This window comes from Garra rufa, chromosome 25 (genome assembly GCF_049309525.1).
Source record: "Garra rufa chromosome 25, GarRuf1.0, whole genome shotgun sequence".
Taxonomy (NCBI): domain Eukaryota; kingdom Metazoa; phylum Chordata; class Actinopteri; order Cypriniformes; family Cyprinidae; genus Garra; species Garra rufa.
Window position 1 is genome coordinate 28,904,384 of NC_133385.1, and position 20,989 is coordinate 28,925,372.

Consider the following 20,989-nt stretch of genomic DNA (forward strand, 5'->3'; position numbering starts at 1 on the left):
TCATTGATTTATGGTTTGTTAAGACAATATTTGGCTGAGATACAACTACTTGAAAATCTGAAATCTGAGGGTGCAAAAAATTCAAAATATTGAGAAAATCACCTGTTAAGTTGGTCAAATGAAGTTCTTAGCGATGCATATTACTAATCAAAACTTAACATTTGATGTATTTACGGTGGTAAATTTACAAAATATCTTCATGGAACAAAGAAAAATTGGTTTTGTGGTTTAGGGTCACATATAAATTTAGTGATTGTTGTACAGCCCATTAATAATTAATATTAATAATACAGTAATAGCGTAATTGTACAGACTGGAAATGTGAGGTTTTAATGTATATACTCAAACAAAACACAATTACATTGAATAATAATAATACTAATAATGAAAAAGAGCCTGCTTTGTTCGTTTGTGAGTTTACCTGTCTCAGGTAACCGATGACTCACCGCTCACGCCCCGCCTACTCTAGCTACCTCCCACCTGCAAAAAAGCCCCAGAGTTCATTTTAGCCGTCAGTAGCGCATTGTTTCATAGTTCCAGCATCAGCGCAGAGGAACACAAGCTGATTTACCTTGAAGACGCTTTTTATTGAGGATCTACCTTTTTCCACTCTCTGGTGGGACTGTAACTTTTTAGTCATTTAGGTTCTTCAAATCGTCGCTTCGCCATGAGTGTGAGCGTGAACTCGGAGAACGTCTTTCTGACGGCGCTGCAGCCCAACACGACGGTCAGCACTTACGCGGTCCCGTCCGAAACCGAGCTCGCCCACGGCGGGTCCCACGGCAAGGATGAGGCGAGATTTAAGCGCGTTCACCAGCAGGTGTCCATGAGACTGGCGGAAAAATCCACGCTCCCGCGCCAGAACGGCTCTTCCTCACAATACGCAGCCTCAGGTGTGTCACCGTGCGCTTTGATCTCATTGTAATACATGTACAATAACACAACAGCCTTTGAATTATTAATCTACTCATCATCTGCCAGCTTGACTTTACATAAAAGCCTTTGCGCTTTGCTTTTATACAGTGTGTGGTTTCATTTAAGGAGTTGAATTTCGTCTTTATTAACTTTTGGGGAACGCTATTATTTGTTAGATATCAATAGAAGAAGTATTATTAAAGTCTCACGCACTGGCTTGTGCTGTGTTGTTTACAGCGAAGTATGCAAAACAATAAATAGTCATGAGACGAAAACTGCCTGGAGCGGAATTGTGGTCATATGTGTTGTAAACGTGTTATTTGGATATACAGTAAGACTAAATATCTATTTTCTTTTTGTATGACCTGAAATAGTTTGCATTTACTTTAGTGTCGAGAGAGATGGTGGTCAGTTGACATTAGTTTTCGTTGTTCTTGAACATTAGCAGTAGCGATGAACGAAATAAAATCGGTCTTGAACGTTATCAATTAGCATAGAAAGTGGTGCTGGCATACAGACAGAAGTACAATGCGACTTCTGGTTTGTGTTAATCATTTACAAGCTGAGCAAGGTTCAAGTGTAATCTCGGTTCCTGTTACATGACTAAGTGAGAGTGAAAGTTTCAGCTCTCCTTAGGAAAACCCAACCCACTAGACAAAAAAAGTGCTTAGCATTGCACAAAGGAAAGGTAATTTGGTGCTGTCAATCATAATAGTGTGAGTATCAACTGGTGGGACGGAATTTAACCTGAGAGAAATCCAAACTATTTGTTTTAATCCACAACCTTATACTGTAGGCAGCATTTTAACTTGGAAGTACTCAAAAAGCTAATATGTGGTTGTTTAAGTGGTTAAGACCAGAAGTGGTTGAATTCCTGGCTTTATGAGAATCTGCCGCAGCTATTTCCAGGCCTTCAACCTCAGAGACATTAACCGGACCCTGTTTTATGAGGTTTACCTGCGTAAACTTGAACAGCCTTGCATCTTCCTGTTAACAGGTCCAAGGCTTTCTGGAGGGGATGCACACCATGTCTTGGAAGAAAAGCAAATTTTACTAGCTTGATAGATATTTAGGTCAAATGCATTTAAAAAACGAGCTGATTTTGAGTTAGTTCTAATGCAAGGAACTTAGTAGGGTTGATGCGATGCGCCAGGGCAGGGCGAGGCAGAGCGAAGGGTGTGTGTTTTTTGGGTAGGTACATTTGGGAGTGTCCCACAGCCATCCGACCGGTTCTGTCTTTTCTTCTGGCTGTCGTCTACAACTCACTCCACACTTATTCACTTAAGAAACGCTTATACCACTCCCTAATTCACACACGTTTGCATACTCAAACGCGTGTACTTGCATGCCCGTAGATCCATGTGTAAGCCGTTGATGAAACAAACCTGGACGCCTTAACTGTGTCTGCTGCTTAGCCAGAACATAAACGCTGTAAAACCTGCGGTGCAGTAACTTATGAGATTCTACAAGTTTGCCCACTTGCTGTGTCGTTAAAGACATGCTGAGAGTATCGACTAAGTTGTAAAGTAACAGACTTGACGACTTTACAGGGCAGTAAATCTTCAGCTTTATGTCTGTTAACTTACTTCCCACTGAGAACAATTTAGGCAGTCTGTAATGTCATCCATTTAGCTACTTGATTACATTCAAAAACTGGCATACAATAGTCTCATAAACCTGACTACAAGAAGGCAAAGTAGACATGTAAACTTCTAAGCATCACAAACATGAAACAGAACAAACATGTTCAATTAATTAAAGCAAACATGCATGTTTACAATAAAACGTAGATACAAAGCTATTATAAACACGACTAAATGTTTTAAACAAAAAAACACGCATGTTTGCGAACAAACTTGACTTAAATGAAACAAAACAACACATTTGTTTAATTGTTCAAAGAACAAACATGGTTGTTTACACGAAAAGCTTGCATATAAAGCTGTAGTAAATATGATTAAAGTGAAACTTTTTTTGTTTATTTGTTCTATCAAAGAACAAAAGTGCATGTTTGCATGCTGACTCGTGTACAAAGGTGTCATAAACATGGATAAACGGAAACAAAAAACACATTTAGTGTGCTTTTTTAATGTTTAAAACAACAAACATGCATATTTACATGCTAACTTGTACTTTTTCAAAGAGAAGAAAATGTTTTTTTACATACAACTTTTATTTATTTGTATGTTTAAAACAACAAACATGCATGTTTTTTTGCAAACTTGTGTACACAGCTATCATAAACATGGCTAGAGGGAAACAAAACAGTACATTTAGTGTGTTTTTATGTTTAAAACAACAAACATGCATGTTTGCATACAAACTTGACTTCAGTGAAACAAAACACATTTGTTTAATTGTTCAAAGAACAAAAATGGTTGTTTACATCAAAAAGCTTGCATGTAAAGCTGTAGGAAACATGATTAAAGTGAAACCAAACAAACATTTTTTTTGTTTAATTGTTTCAACAAAAAACAAACATGCATGTTTGTGTACAAACTTGTGTACAAAGGTATCATAATCATGGCTAAAGAGAAACATGGATGTATTTGTAATATATTTGAACTGAAGAAAAACAGGTCAAGAATTGCAAAGGCCATATTTTTATAATGAGCATCTTTGATTTAATTACTAGTTACAGTTTCAACCAACTAAGGGGCAATTTAATACCAAGTTACATCATAGATCTTATTTTCTTGATTAAAATACATTGTAGCTGAGCTGTTACGCGTGTCCAGAAACATGTAGAATGTAATGGCACATCGAGAAAGTTCAATAGGAGGATTACTCATGCTGTAAAAACTAGTCCATGTCATTTTCTCATTCATTTTCACAGTCAGAAACTCAAGTTTAGATGTGCATTTATATTAATTCTCTGCATTTTTCTCTTTTTAGAGTCTGGGAATCACTCTACGATGACAAAATATTCAACAATGAGCCAGAATTTCACACCAAATTTCAGCTCCAAATCTTTTGTCTATTCCTCCGGTAGACCAATGGCGGTAAGACTCGATTTCAACTTTCGATTTCTTTATGAACACAAAAATATTTCATAGTAGTTCACCTGTTTGAAAGCCATAGCACTTATTGAGCCAAGTTAAAGAAGTCTTCTCTGTGTGTGTGACTGTTTGTGACATGTATCTTGTCCAAATATTGAAAATGAGTAATGGAGATTGTGTTAGGTAAGTGTGATATTTCACAGGTCAGCTCTAACCAACAACCACATATGAAAAATCACAAGTTTAGACATCTCTAAGCATCACATTTCAGTTATACTCCTATCGAGTGATAGTATAATAAAAACAGAGCTGTTGATTGTTAAAACAACAAACATGCATGTTTAAATACTAACTTGACTACAGTGAAACAAAACAACATTTGTTTAATTGTTCAAAGAATAAACATGGTTGTTTTCATCAAAAAGCTTGCATGTAAAGTTGTAGTAAACATGACTAAGGTGAAACTGAACAAAACATTTTTGTTGAATTGTTCCATCAGAGAACAAACATGCATGTTTACATACAGACTTGTTCATAAAAGTATTATAAACATGGCTAAAGGGAAACAAAATGGCACATGTGATGTGTTTTTAATGGTAAATTGTTCAATAAAAAAACAAATATGCATGGTTACGTACAAACTTGAGTACAGAGCTATTATAAACATGACTAAAGTAAAACAAAATACACATTTAATGTTTTTTATGTTTAAGACAACAAACATACATGTTTGTATACAAACTTTGCATGCAAACTATTGAGTGATAGTAAAATAAAAGCAGAGCTGTTAATTGTTAAAACAACAAACATGCAAGTTTACATACTAACTTGACTTCAGTGAAACAAAACAACACATTTGTTTAATTGTTCAAAGAAAAAACATGGTTGTTTACATCAAAAAGCTTGCATATAAAGTTGTAGTAAACTTGACTAAAGGGAAAATGAACAAAACATTTTTGTTTAAATGTTTCATCAGAGAACAAACATGCATGTTTACATACAGACTTGTATATAAAAGTATCATAAACATGGCTAAAGGGAAACAAAATGTGTTTTTATTGGTAATCTGTTACATGCATGTTTACGTAAAAAATTGTGTACAGAGTTATTATACACATGATTAAAGTGAAACAAAAAACAAATTTAATGTTTTTTTTAATGTTTCAAACATCCAACATGCATGTGTGCGTTCAAACTTATTCTAAACTATTGAGTGATAGTATAATAAAAGCAGAGCTGTTGATTCACTGTATTAAAAAATTCAAATATGCATTAAAATGCATAAATAAATCCAAAGAAATTTAATTAGGATCTTAAAAAGTAGTTGAAAGTACTGCAAATAAACCTTCCCAATACTTATTTTGAAATACCACCCTAATGTTTACACACTTATTCAAATAATCTTAATTTACGGTCTTTCTCTGAAAATGTTAACGTGATTAATATCAGTTGTATTGATTAACTAACTGACATATGCAATTCGATAGCATTTTAGATTTTCAATATGTTGTTTTCTCTCTTCTACTAGGCCCAGCGTCCATCCCAGTACTCTGGTGGTTACTCATCCCGCTCCGCCATTGATTTCGGACAAAGAAACAAAATCAGTTACACAGGAGGTGGAGGAGGTGGTGGTGGCAGTGGGGCGTATTACCAAGACGAATTTGCCGGCGGCGGTTACCAGGGTGGTGGTTATCAGAGTAGCGCTTACCAAAGTGGTGGCGGCCAAGCTCAACAGCAGCAGGTCAACTCAATGACTCGATCCTTCAGCCGAATGGGAGGCGACCCAGAGACCCTGTCCATGCATTCGATGCGTGTGGCGTCTGTGCCGCGCCAGGTGGTTTCCTCATGGGTGCAGGATGACAGCGACGTCAGCCTGGTTTCAGACCGCGACGCCACTTACACGCAACAGGCCTCCATGCACAGCATGAACAACGGCTACACCGCCAACACCTACCCGCGCCAGTCCATGTATTCGACCTCGAGGGTGAATGGATACGAAAGCGGACAGCAGCAGGTCAGTTCCATGACGTTGCCGACCATAAAACGCTCCGTCAGTGGGACGCTGTCCACTGGCGGCGGAGGAGGCGGCATGGAGCAGGAGGTGTACGTTAGCCGGCAATCCTACAAAGGCCCCGCCCACCGCACCATCAGCCGAATCAACAACCGCCAAACTACTCGCTCCATGCCATCAGGCATGTATGGAAGTGGTGGATTCAGCGGCTCGCAGAGCAACCTGGCCATGCAGCAGGGAAGGCTGTCGCGTGCCGGATCCGTCAGGAGCGTGCATAGTGTCGGGAGAGGCAAGGATGTGTTTGACGGCATGGATATGGCGGGCAGCATGGGCAACCTGAGCGGGTAAGAACGTGCTATCACCATGTCAAAATACAAATATAAATGAATTCAAATGAGGAAGTGGTGGCAGATCTTTTATTGTGCATTGTAAAAACAGCTTATCATAAAAAATCAGTTGTTTGGATAGAGGCAGATCTGAATTTGAGTCGATTGTTTGAAAGAGGCGGAGTTTAGGTGGAAAGATTATTGGAAAAGTCCAGCATGCGTCACCAATGAGAAGTCAATTCGTCAGAAGAATTATGAAATTTGTATTTAAAATTTACTTTTTTATATTATATTTAAATTATGTTTGTAGCAATAGTCAACAATACATTGTGTAAGTATGTTTTCTTTTATGCCAAAAAAGAGGCAGAGTTTAGGTGGACAAAATGATTGGAAAAGTCCAGCATGCGTCACCAGGGAGAATTCAACTCATCAGAAGATTGAATTATGACATTTTTATTTAAAATTAACATTTTTTATATTACATTTAAATTATATTTGTAGCATCAGTCAACAATACATTGTATGTTTTTTTTTATTGTAACATTTTCTTTTATGCCAAAAAAGAGGCGGAGTTTAGGTGGACAAAATGATTGGAAAAGTCCAGCATGTGTCAACAGAGACAATTTAAAATTAACATTTTTAATTTATATTTAAATTATATTTGTAGCAATAGTCAACAATACATTTTGTAAGTATGTTTTCTTTTATGCCAAAAAAGAGGCGGCGTTTAGGTGGACAAAATGATTGGAAAAGGCCAACATGTGTCACCAGGGAGGATATACTTATTTTTATTTTATACTTAAATTATATTTGTACATTGTATGGGTAATTTTTTTTTCTTTTATGCCAAGAATAATTAGGATATTAAGTAAAGATCATGTTCCATGAAGATATCTAGTAAATTTTCCACCTTAAATATATCAAAACTTAATTTTTGATTAGTAATATGCATTGCTAAGAATTTAATTTGGACAACTTTAAAGGCGATTTTCTTAATATTTAGGTTTTTTTTGCACCCTCAGATTCTACATTTTCAAATAGATGCATCTCGACCAAATGTCCTATCCTAACAAACCATACATGAATCAGATTATGTATAAATCTCAATTTAAAAAAATTGACCCTTATAACTGGTTTTGTGGTCCAGGGTCACATTTAGAAAACTAAATATGCACTTCATACTAACTTTAAAAGGTGTTATTAGACAAAGTAGGTTAAACTTGTCAAATTAAGTTTGTTAAACTGTCACATGTGCATTATGTATTAGCTAGTATGCTAGTATGTAGTATGCTAGCACCATTACCATAAAATGCCACTCAAATAGGCCTAATTGCACAAATAACATGTGTTCGACCACAAATGACATGTTTCTTGCCAAACGCTTCCTTATTACTGTCGGTCAAAAATTCCTTGAATTATGTACCGTAGCTATTTGAGCCATACTACTGTATGTTTTACCACAAACACTGCACATCACTGATTCCAATTCACCTGTTAGCTGTTTTAGTTTAAAATACTTAGTTTGCGACGTATGGATAACTGTGCTTACTCGCAACTGACCATTGAAGCATAAAATGATTCATGCTTTGCTTTAACAGCCTGTCAGTAAACCCATACTTAGCTTATCTGTATGTGTGTGAGTGTGTGCGCATGTGTAAGTGTGTTTGATGTTGCCCAGCCCTGCCTATATGTGTGTAAAAAGTGAAGAGAGAGTCTGTTGCGCATGCAGGCACACCCAAACCAGTCCAGCCACCTCACACTTCACACACCCTGGGAAAGAAACACTTTCTAGCACTCCAGCGACATGCACTAGCACTAGCACACACACAAACACACATGGAGGAATGTCATGTTACGCAAAACTTTTTCAAATAATGCTGACTTTCAAAATGGAAGTAGCATTAGTTAAGAAACTAAGATAACTAATATATTATTTATGTATTATTTGATGAAGAAACCACCTTTTATTCAAGTTTCCACTTGAAATTCAATTTGTTTAAAAAATATAAGGGGTATTTTAATAGTAGTGAAAGAAAGTAAGAAAACATGGGCAGAAAAGTTGGAAACAGGGTTAAGAAAACTGTGCAGGCCAGATTCGAACCCAAATTTTCAACATGGGCTCCAGAGCTGAATGTCTGAAGCTCACATGCTATGACACACACAAACATGGAGGAATGTCCTCTTACGCAAATTTTTTTCAACTAATGCTGACTTGTGGAAGTAGCACTAGTTAAGAAACTACCATAAGCCAATATATGAATTATATGATGAGGAAACCACCTTTTATTTAAGTTTCCACTTGAAAATCAATTTGTTTAAAAACTATTTGGGGTATTTTGATAGTAGTGAAAGAAAGTAAGAAATTCTGAGTAGGAAAGTTGGAAACAGGGTTGAAAAATTGCGCAGGCCAGATTCGAACCCAAATTTCCAACATGAGCTCCAGAGCTAAATGTCTAGATTTCACATCGTACGACACAAACACACATAGAGGAATGTCCTCTTACACAAAAGCTTTTTCAACTAATGCTGACTCTCAAAATGGAAGTAGCACTAGTTGAGAAACTACCATAAGCTAATATATGAATTATTTGATGAAGAAACCACCTTATATTCAAGTTTCCACTTGAAAATCAATTTGTTTAAAAAATATCTGGGGTATTTTAATAGTGAAAGAAAGTAAGAAATTCTGAGTAAGAAAGTTGGGAACAGGGTTGAAAAATTCAAAGGCCAGATTCGAACCCAAATTTCCAACATGGGCTCCAGAGCTCAATGTCTGAAGTTCACATCCTATGACACAAACACACATGGAGGAATGTCCTATTACGCAAAAGCTTTTTTAAATAATGCTGACTCTCAAAATGCAAGTAGCACTAGTTAAGAAACTAATATAAGCTAATATATGAACTATTTGATGAAGAAACCACCTTTTTCAAGTTTCCACTCGAAAATCAATTTGTTTAAAAAATATCTGGGGTATTTTGATAGTTGTGAAAGAAAGTAAGAAATTCTGACAAGGAAAGTTGGAAACAGGGCTGAAAAACTGCACAGGCCAGATTCGAACCCAGATTTCCAACATGAGCTCCAGAGCTCAATGTCTGAAGTTCACATGCTGCGACACACTCAAAGACATGGAGGAATGTCCTCTTACGCAAAATCTAAGAAACTACAATGAGCCAATATATGAATTATTTGACAAAGAAACCATCTTATATTCAAGTTTCCACTTAAAAATCAATTTGTTTAAAAAAATATTTGGGGTATTTTAATAGTAGTGAAAGAAAGTAAGAAAACATGGGCAGAAAAGTTGGGAACAGGGTTAAAAATTTCCAACATGAGCTTTAGCTGTTGTGCTACACAAATAGACTTACAGTAGAGTAAGTCTGATGTTAGAACGTTACTAAGCCAATGATTTATATTCCAATCTTTCATATTTTCTTCCATAGACTCAGCAATCTGGACATGCCGACTGCCATTAGCTATCTTGATGATGCCGATCCCAATCTTCAGATGTTGGGAGCTGCCTACATTCAGCATGAGTGTTACCACAACAATGAGGCAAAGAAACAGGTATGTAGTTGCTTTCCGACTGATAAAACATTTGAGTGAAAAGTGTAAATGTGCGTTTTCGATATAAGTAGAACTACTACTTCTTTCAGGTGAACAAGCTGAAGGGAATTCCTCACCTGGTGCAGCTGTTTACCAGCGACAATCAAGAGGTACAGCGCTATGCCACCGGCGCCACCAGAAACCTCATCTATGAGAACTTGGAGAACAAAGTGTCCCTTATTGAAGCCGGCGGGATCCCCAAACTCATAGAGGCCCTTAAAGAAGACGACGACGAACTCCGCAAGAACATCACAGGTGGGCATTTTGGCCGCGCTGTTCTAGTTAGTTCTATGTTAGTACACGCAAAAATTTGTAATTTTGTTACTAATTTCTCACCCTCACGTCGTTCCAAACCAGTAAGACCTTCGTTCATCTTAAGAACACAAATTAAGATATTTTTGGAAATCCCAGAGCTTTCTGACCCTGCATAGACAGCAATGCAACTAACACGTTCCCAGAAAGGTAGTAAGGATATTAAATTGTTAAAATGTTGTTATAATGTTAAAATAGTCCAGTCCATAGTTTTTACGGTGTTAAATATTGGTGTTAATCACCTTACGTGATTCATTTAAATACTCTCCTCCTACAAATTTAGCATCTGAAAGGGAAACTCCTACAAATGCATATGCAGTCAGCTGCAAAAATATCTCTGCCCACAGTCTCATCGCTAAATTTCCACTGCGTGTCTTCAGTACATCCTGACAGTAGTTTTTAATGCCAAAAGAGGGCTTGCGTTGATGCAACCTGCCCTTAATATTCTAATTAGCACAATAAATGCATAACGCAAAAATATTCTCAGAAACATTTTACAGTTGAAGTCAAAAGAATCTGCAAAATGTTAATTATTTACATCATACAAAATGCATGTTGTTGTTTTTTTTAGTACTGACCTGAATAAGATATTTCACATAAAAGACGTTTACATATAGTCCACAAGAGAAAATAATAGTTGAATATATAAAAAAGACCCGGTTTAAAAGTTTACATACACTTGATTCTTAATGCCGTGTTGTTACCTGAATGATCCACAGCTGTTTTTTTTTTGTTTAGTTATGGTTGTCCCTTGTTTGTTACAGTTAAACTGTCCACTGTCCAAAAAATCTTTGGTTTTTCAGCATTTTTGTGTATTTGAACCCTTTCCAACAATGATTGTATGATTTTGAGATCCATCTTTTCACACTGAGGACAACTGAGGGACTCATGCAACTATTAAAGAAGGTTCAAACGCTCACTGATGCTCCAGAAGGAAAAGTGATGCATTAAAAGCCTGGGGGTGAAAACTTTTGAACATAATGAAGATATGTACGTTTTTCTTATTTTGCCTAAATATCATATTTTGTTCATTTAGTACTGCCCTTCAGAAGCTACAGAAGATACTTACATCTTTAAGTTCCAAAAGTTTTCACCCCCCGGCTCTTAATGCGTTTTGTTTCCTTCTAAAGCATCAGATGAGTTTGATGAGTCCCTCAGTTGTCCTCAGTGTGAAAAGATGGATCTCAAAATCATACAGTCATTGTTGGAAAGGGTTCAGATACACAAAAATGCTGCAAAACCAAATAATTTGTGGGACCTGAAGAATTTTTTCTGAAGACCAGCGAGTGGTTTAACTGTTCAGGACAAGTCTCGTGTAGCCAGACCTTCAGACTGACGGCTGAAGCTCTGGAATTCATGGCAGCTTTCATTGGCCAAGGCCCGCCCATAAAGCTGTTTGATCGACATGTCAAACAACCAATCACAGTTCGTTTCGTTCAGCGTCACGTTTGGGTGCATGGAAATGCCCCCACAACAACAGACTGGCGTGCAACAAGTCAATCATTGAAATAACCAGCATTAAATGTAAACGAAGAAGAGGGAGAACAAGCAGTAAGTCAGTAATTTGTTCGCAAATGTTGTGAATGTTTATAACAACGATGGTGTCTGCATAAGCACCTTTTAGCAAAGCGGCCAGTAAATCAGTCTGCGCTTTGTTTCCCGGCGGACCGAAAGCAAACGCGACTCTCGCGTCTCCCGGAAATCCGATCAAATTCAACTAATCAGATCACGACTTCGACATTCCTGAAGTGTTTCCAGTTAAATGTACCATATGCATCAGACGTTTAGCCAACGTTCCATGGGCGTGACGTCTGAGGCTGAGACTAGTTCAGGACAAACAAGGGACTCATGAACATCTATCACTAAACAAAAAAAAAAACTCTATAAACACAGTATTGAATCAAGTGTATGTAAACTTTTGAACAGGGTCTTTTTTATAAATTCAACTATTATTCTCTTGTGAACTACATGTAAACATATTTAATGTTAATGTCTTATTCAGGTCAGTATTAAACAAATAACTTGCATTTTGTATGATCCCTCATTTTGATAAAATACTCAACATTTTGCAGATTCTGCAAGGTGTATGTAAACTTTTGACCTCAACTGTATATCTCAGAAACATCAAGACTTTTTCATTCATGGTAGCGAGATCCAGTGTCCTTTTAGACCATTAAAGGAGTAGTTCACTTTCAGAACAACAATTTACAGATAATTTACTCACCCCCTTGACATCCAAGATGTGTATGTCTTTTTTTCTTCAGTCGTCAAGAAATTATGTTTTTTGATATATATATATATATATATATATATATATATATATATATATATATATATATATATATAATGGACTTAAATGGTGCCCCGATTTTTGAATCTTCAAAATGCAGTTTAAATGCGGCTTCAAATGGCTGTAAACGACCACAGCCGATGAAGAAGGGTCTTGTCTACCGAAACGTTCGGTCATTTTCTTAGAAAAATATATTTTTATATACCTTTAAAGCACTGAAACTCGTCAAACACTAGAGCTGTAATGCGCGTTGGCGTCTCTAAGTACTACGTCCACTGTGCTCTGTAATAGAGGATGGATATCCGAGCCGAGCCCGACGGTACCCGACGGAACCCGACGGGTCGGGCCGGGTTCGGACAGATATTTAGAAAGGATGCTCGGGTTCGGGTCGGGCTCGGTCACCTCAGCGCGATAGTGCGCCCATGTTATAACGGCACTTTTTGCCCAGTGTGCACTGACGCTCTCATCTGTTGACATTTCCGAACGCTTTTTTTACAGTTGCTTAATAAAAGCGGGCTTTCCACACAAAAAAATTGCATGTGTCATTAGTATGAGTGAAAAAAGAGATTTTAACTGTGTCGGGCTGGGATCGGGCTCGGACATAAATATCTGAATGCTTGTCGGGCTCGGGTCGGGTTCGGTTACTGCTCTGTCGGACTCGGGCCGGGCTCGGACAGAAAAATGCGGCCCGATCCGCACTCTACTCTGTAAGGCAGCGAACCCTTGGTAAACACTGGGTGTAATGCGAGTTCGTGACTCTAAATACTCACTTCGAAAGGTCACGCGTGGTATAATGCGAAACTACCCACCCAGTGTTTACAAAGCGAACTTGAGAAGAGAGAAGTAAGTGCAACGCAATCAAACACTCTTTAGCAACAAGGTACAACATAAAGTACAACGATGTCGGGCGACTTTGAAGCTGGAGGAGCACATGAGATGGAGTTTTTCACTGTTTCCTACCTTTTTGAGCCGGAATACGCAGACAATGAACTCTGTCCGAGAGAGAATACTGCGACAGCCGCGGCGGCGACACAAGCCTCGGGCAGACCGCGTTCAAACGAGACGAGATGGTGGTGCAAGTGTGGAAAATGCCAGCCATTTCCAACGGAGCAGGAATCTCAGTGCTGTCACGACTGGACCACATCTGTTCCACTGTTACAAACAATTGGCAAATCAGGAGACGGGACTGCTTCAAGCATTCGCTGCGTTGCAGAGCACAGTGGACATAGTACGTCCTAGTGCTGGACGAGTTTCAGTGCTTAAAAGGTATATACAAATAAATTGTTCTAAGAAAATGACCGAAGGTTTTGGTAGATAAGACCCTTCTTCGTCGGCTGGGATCGTTTTAAAGCCGTTTTAAACGGTATTTTGAAGATTCCAAAATTGGGGCACCATTTAAGTCCATTATATAGAGAACGTTTATCTCAAAAAACATAATTTCTTGACGACTGAAGAAAAAAAGACATAAACATCTTGGATGACAAGGGGGTGAGTAAATTATCTGTAAATTGTTGTTCTGAAAGTGAACTACTCCTTTAAATGACGAGGATATGACATACATGCGTTCCATGCAGGGTGTAACTGATCTCTCTCAGTATTGCATCAAACTACTTTAATTATTGCTCAACGTTGTCTCGACATGTGCCGTGGAATGAGAGGACTCCTGTAGGTGAGTCAGGTTTTTGTCAGTCCTTATGGCTCTGAGCGTGTCTGGATATGCAGAAACTCCTATAAACCCAATAAGTCTATCCCATGTGAATCCCAGCACTAAACTTTGGGGCATAAGGATGGCATCATAACCAAAGCCTAAGGAGCTTGTGAATCCTTCGGTTGCTGCAGTTATGGCCTCTTGTTTTTTTCTGTTATCTTTATTCAAATTCTTATCTATTTCCCATGGTCTTTTCCTCATTCTCTTCATCTCTCTCTCTCCCCTCGGCTTTCATTCCCTGTAGGTATTCTGTGGAATCTGTCTTCTAAGGATAACCTGAAAGAAAGGCTGGCAAGAGAAACTCTTCCTGAATTGACAGAGAGGATTCTGATTCCCCTCTCCGGCACCGGGGATCAGGAAGTTATTGAGCTGAGCCCCTCAGAGTCTGACATCTTCTATAACACCACCGGCTGTCTCAGGTACACATACTCACACACAGACTGTTTTGAGTTCCGCTTTACTAGTTCCTGTTCCTGTAGGAACTCATCGAACTTCAGTCAATGAAAATCCCCTCTAGCCACATCCCTGCTAGGACACCTGAGAACAAGAATACTTGAGAGTCATGTTTCAACACAAAACCCAACCCAAACTATGTTTTAGAAAATGACAGAAAATTAAACCTAAACCTATAATTTTATTTTTAGGACTATATTTTTGAAAAATATATAAAATTAAGTGTATTTTTATTATTTTATTAGAAAATATATAAATTTGGGACTATTTAGGACTATTAGAATTTTTAATTACAGCTAAAGAGTAAATTCCATTTTCAGGACTGTTGTTTTTAGAAAATTAAGCCTATTTTTAGGACTGTTAATTTTAGAAAACTATAGGAAATTAATTCTGTTTTTAGGACTGTTATTTTTTGGAAAATTATAAAATAATTCTATGTTTAGAAAATTATAAAATATATACATTTTATTTTCAGGACTGTTATTTTATTTTTAAAAAGATAAAACACATTAATTTCTGTTTTTAGGCCTGTTATCTTTGGAACATACACCTATTTTTAGTTAGTTTAAAAAAATCTCAAGAAAATGTCCTATTTTTGGAAAAGTTGTTTTTAGAAAGTCATAGAAAATTAAGCCTGTTTTAGGACTGTTGTTTTTAGAACAATATAGAAAATGAATTGCTTTTATTAGCATAAATTTTTTTTAAATATATTTTTAAGATAAAAATATATTTTTATCTTTAAGGTTTCCAAGAACTGTACATATTTTATAACCGTTTTTAGAAAATTAAAAGTATTTTTTGGAAAATATTAACAGTTGGTTATAGAACTGTTTATATTTATTTTATAGAAATTTTTGGAACAGCTGTTTTTAGAAAATAAAAAAGCAAATCAGGACTATTTATTAGAAAATTAAGATTTTTTTTTTATTTTAGTCACTCAGAAAATGGTAGGACTGTTTTTTTTTTTTTTTTAGAAAATTATAGAATATTCAGCAATTTTTTAGAACAGCTGTTTTAAGAAACTTTTAGGAAATCAGGACTATGTTTGGTCCGTTTATTAGGATACTAGGATTTATTTATTACATTTTGACTTCATTTTCATGACAATTAAGCAGATTATTTTTAGAAAAAATACTTCAGAGATTAAAGGTTTTTTCTTTTATAAAAATATATGTATATTAATAAAACATTTATATAATATATATAGTTTTTCTCTGTTGAAACGAGATCTGAAAATGTTTTTGTGCGATTCAGCTTCTTATATGTCCTTCTGTTTTCTTGTACAGGAACTTGAGCTCAGTGAATGAGAAGACCAGACAGCAGATGAGACAGACCCATGGCCTTATAGAAGCTCTGGTTGGCTATATTAAAAAAAGCTTGCCGGAATCTAAAGTGGAGGAGAAGGTAATGGTCTAACACCCTGTTTTTTACATTCTGCCCCTGTTATTGCCTCTGCTTGTGAGGTGTGTGCCCACATGGCCAATTGATGTGTGTGTTCCTCTCTCAGGGTGTGGAGAACGCAGTGTGTGTGTTGAGGAATCTGTCCTATCAGCTGTACAGTGAGATTCCCAGTGCAACACTTTTGCGGCTGGAGGGTCCGTCTCGAGCTCAGAGCTCCTCAAAAGGAGAAGCAATCGGCTGCTTCACCCCTAACAGCAAGAAGGCCAAAGATGTAAGAAGCTGCTGTCAATTGCTCTATTAACTCTCGTATTTTCATTCTCAAATTTGAGGTAATCTCATATTTTCTCTTTTCTTCCAGAGACAGAATCAGGACCTCACCACATTTACAGAAGTGTCAAGACAGCCCAAAGACATGGAATGGCTCTGGCACCCTCAGATAGTGGATCTGTACCACCAGGTGCTGCAACGCTGTGAAATCAACTCCACAACACGAGAGGCTGCGGCCGGAGCCCTGCAGAACATCACAGCTGGAGACAAGAGGGTAAGAGATTCACCTCACATTAGCACCTAGCTGTGAGTGCGTTGTTGTTTAGTCGGAGTACAAGCAGGATGTGTGACAGTTGGTCAGTGTGGTATTTTTATCCGCCCCTCCTTGACTGTAATTATGTGAAAATCGGACCAACTATCTAGGAGGAGTTTGAAAAATTAAATTAAAATGGTGGACAGGAAGTTCGTCGGACTAAGGTAAATTTGGGATCTATGTTCTCCTCATTATCCAAGAAATATTTTTTTCTTGGGCTAATCTTTGCAGTTCAAAAGTCATTAGCATAAACATTACATTTTTATATTTTTAGGACAGTTGTTAATTGTAGAAAAAGAAATCGATTTTTAGGACTAGGATAATTGTAGAAAATTAAGTATAATTTAGATAATTTTTTAGAAAATTATTAAATATATTAATTCTGTTTTTATGACCGTTATTTTTGGAAAATTATTTTAGGACTTGGTTTTAGAACATTACAGAAAAACAGTTGTGTTTAGAAAATCATAGAAAATGTATTATATTTGTAGGACTGTTATTTTTAGAAAAATTAAACCTATTTTTAGGACTGTTAATTTCGGAAAATAATAGAATAATAAAATCTAGAACTATTTTTAGAAAACCGTTTTAGAACAGTTGTTTTTAGAAAACCATATACCATTTTTTCTTAGGACTATTAGTTTTAGAAAATTATAGAAAATTACTTCTATTTTAGGACTGTTGTTTTTAGAAAAAATATAGAAAATCAGGTCTGTCTTTAGGAGTGCCAATTTAAAAAAATAAATATATAAAAAACAATTAAAAAAATATATATTTTAGGACAGTTGTTAGAAAATTTTAGAAAATAAATTATATTTTTAGAACTATTAGTTAAAAATAAATTAGAAAAATAAATCTATTTCAGGAGTGTTGTTTTTATGAGTGCTAATTTTAAAAAAATCTATAGAAAATTAATTATATTTTTAGGACTGTCTTTTAGGCATCCACCTATCATATCTATGCTTAGAAACTAGGGCTGCACGATATTGGGAAAAAATTACATTGCAATATATTTTTTTCTTGCGATATGTATTGCGATGTGTACAAATTCATTCATGTTCATCAGGTTGTTTTGAACTGCTTAAAAATCAAATAATAATTCAAGAATAATTGGGGTAATTTTGTAAGCTTTTTCAAAGAATAAAAAAAATGTAAAAGTACAGTATAATCAAAACCCTGAAATAAAATAATTTTTAAAGCTTATTTTGGGTAGTTTCATAAACAGTTTGACTCACCTTATTCACTGTCAATTCAGGCAAATCAAGGCTCTAATATGAAATTAATAATGAATGTTGCTTTTACCCTGATGAAAGGGAAATCAGCTTCTTCCTTTCACGAAAAACATTAAAAGCTTAACCAAGATGGAGGAACAGCTGATCATAGCTGTTACAGGGATAACATTTTTTAGCAGCAGAGCTACTGCAACCAAGTTTTAGTTTTGGAAATCCGTTTATCTTTGTTTATTTATTTTTGCTGAAACTTCTGCGTCTGTAGGAGAGTGCGGCTCATGGTTGCTTAGCAACGGCAGACGCCACTGGAGCTCAAATTACAGAGCGCTTTGGAAAGAAGGAGAAAGCGGCGCGCCTAGCGTTTTCCACACGCTTTTAGGCGCTACATGTGAACGGTCCCTTATATTCGTAATGTTTCCGCGAGTTGTGGCAACAACTGCCAGGCACTCTCGACAAAGCACCTGTTTTTGGTCAGCAGCATCCTTTTTGTATCCAAAGTACTTCCATATGACCGATGTTGCGTTTCTTTTTGCGACCAAATCTTCAATTTCGGCGCTTTTCTCCCATCCCGCACTCATTTCGCCATGCCCACGCAAAGACTGCATGCATGAAGTAGGTGAAGCAACGTGTGCATTGTAGTTTTTAAAGAACCTTTAAACATGAGTTAATTACTTTATTTTAGACAAATATAGATCCGTGAATAGAAAGTTTAGAAATATAGAAAGTACATTTTTAAATCAGACACACATAATTTTTTTTTTTGCCCTGCATCGTGACTGCCACAATGTGACTATCGCGCATGCGTACATCGCGATGACGATGCTGAAACGATCTATCGTGCAGCCCTATTAGAAACACATTAGACATTGCCTAGCAACCATTCAAAACAGTCTAGCAACCAAATGTAATGTCTCAGGTTCCCTGAGAATGGAATAAGGCACTGCATCTAGAAACCGCTAGAGGACGCAGTTCAAGTTCCTTCGAAATGGAACACCTTAGTTCTAGCAATGACCTAAAAAGACACCCTGAATAGTTACCATCTACAAATCACTCAGAACACCTTAGCAATACTACAGTAATCACACAGAAAGCTTTACCAACCACCTAGTAATCACTCAGACAACATCAGCGCCTGCAAATCATAGCTAGTTGTATAGCAATTATTTTAACAATTAAACTTCTCTTTTGTATTTCAGTGGGCGTCCATCTTGAGTCGTGTGGCGTTGGAGCAGAATAGGATGTTGCCTACCATTACAGATCTCCTCAGAACTAACAACGATCTAGAACTGCGTTCTCTCACTGGCTTCCTCAGAAACCTAACTCGTCACGCCAGGGACAAGAACGACATGGGTGAGGCTTTCTTCTTTAGCTACAAAACTTCAGTCCTCGCAACCTCTGTGTCCTTACAGAAGCTAAATTTCTGTTAAATTTCTTTCGTTTTAGCCACAAAGCTGGTAAATAACTTGATTCCCAAACTGCCCGACGATGGCCGCCAAAAGGAGCCGTCCAGTGACGTGGTGGTGAACATCTGTGGAGCCCTCAACAACCTGGTGAGCAGCAGCATGGTGGCTGCACGAGACATCGCCTTCTTTGATGGTCTGCCCAAGCTGATGGGCATCAAGAGCGATCATGACAGCAGGTAAAACTTGAAGTCATTCTAGTATAAAACAAAAAGCAACACAAACGTTTACCGTTGCAAAAATTTACTTATGTTGCAATTTCCATTTTCCTCCAGCCCTGCCAGACTGAAAGCCGCCAAAGCTGCAGCGACCGTGCTGGGCAACATGTTCCAGTACAAAAAACTACACAAAGATTACACAGCTGTAAGTATTATGACCATATAAATTAACTACATATGTATTAAAAGTTTTTCTTCACAGCTTTGGTAGTGTTTTTTAAAACCGTTTAAAAATTGATGTACACTTACTTGAAACTTACACATTCTCAATGAACCAGCCAAACCAGTCGAAAAGAAATCACTTTATTTGGATAACGTAACTATTAACAGATATTTTTAGTCATGTGACACAAATGCGCCTATAAATAGACTATTTCTACAATAGTATGGGTAATTGAAAACTACAATTGCCGGGTCTGCATAACAAAGCCAGTCCAACTGGTACTTAAAACTATCCTAATCGCGTTCCGTGATGAAAATCAATGAATAACCTTCCAGGTTCTACCTTGGTCGAAATCCCATTCCAGGGGTGGAGGCAGGTTTTCGCCTTAACCTGCAGACTAAAAAACAGCTAGCAAAGGCAAAAAGTAATCTAATTCCGTGGTAAAACCGCAGACTTGGCAACACAGCTGAAAACTTTTCTTTTTGCCCGATTCATCCATACCAGTAGGTGTCAGTGTAACGTCCGAGACCACTGCTGTATTATCAAGCAAAATACTAAGTACTTAATATTAAACTGTTTGTGCTACAGACATGAATAAAAAACATTTGGTCAAATCATCACCTTTTCTTAATGATCTTAATGATTTTAATCAGTTCTACTTGGAGCGGGTCGCCCCCCCTAATCTGCCCTTCAAAGGCAAAGTGCAGTAACTATGCCAACACTGAAACTGAGAAAAATGCCTTTTTACACCAGCTAGTCAAACATGTTGAAACTCTTGTTTCTCTGAAACGGGACACAATTTAACCAGGAGACTTTGCCACAAGACAAAACAGTTGTCACAAAGTCCATTTTAAGCCTTAACTCAATTTTGACCAAATGTGTAGTTACTGCGCTTTGCTTTTGGTGGGCAGTAATGGTGGCTGTCATTTTGTGATCACACAATCACTTAAATGCAAGTCACTTTATTTCATTAGCTCACCTACTACAAGATAATTTTAAATTGTGACAGAAAAAGCATTTGTATTTGAAAACATTTGGTTTTGTGTAATTCATCCACACCAGTAGGTGTCAGTGTTTTGTTTGAAAGTACAGCAGTGGTCTTGGACTTTGAACCAAGTATTAAACTTTACTGCATAGCTGTTCCCACACTGTTTGTGCTACAGACTAGGGCTGGGCGATATGGCTGAAAACTATATCACGATATCAGTGTTTCATATCGGTCGATATCGATAATTATTGATATTTTTATGACCCATTTAAAATAAGGACCAGGAGAAAAATATATTACACTCAAGCATTTTTATTTTAAACTTAACCT

The 20,989-nt window shown here is 37.0% G+C and overlaps 1 protein-coding gene across 1 annotated transcript in view; it reads left to right on the forward strand.

Annotated features, from left to right (window-relative positions):
• The first annotated feature begins 524 nt into the window (after positions 1-524).
• Positions 525-20,989, forward strand: part of pkp3a (plakophilin 3a) — a 28,084-nt gene continuing 7,619 nt past the window's right edge. The window contains exons 1-12 of the mRNA XM_073831891.1: positions 525-893; positions 3,811-3,917; positions 5,443-6,269; positions 9,695-9,818; positions 9,908-10,112; positions 14,412-14,586; positions 15,907-16,024; positions 16,128-16,292; positions 16,380-16,562; positions 19,027-19,180; positions 19,274-19,469; positions 19,566-19,653. Of these exons, the coding sequence (XP_073687992.1) occupies positions 668-893; positions 3,811-3,917; positions 5,443-6,269; positions 9,695-9,818; positions 9,908-10,112; positions 14,412-14,586; positions 15,907-16,024; positions 16,128-16,292; positions 16,380-16,562; positions 19,027-19,180; positions 19,274-19,469; positions 19,566-19,653 (2,568 nt within the window). The 5' untranslated portion in view covers positions 525-667. The remainder of the gene's footprint in view (positions 894-3,810; positions 3,918-5,442; positions 6,270-9,694; positions 9,819-9,907; positions 10,113-14,411; positions 14,587-15,906; positions 16,025-16,127; positions 16,293-16,379; positions 16,563-19,026; positions 19,181-19,273; positions 19,470-19,565; positions 19,654-20,989) is intronic.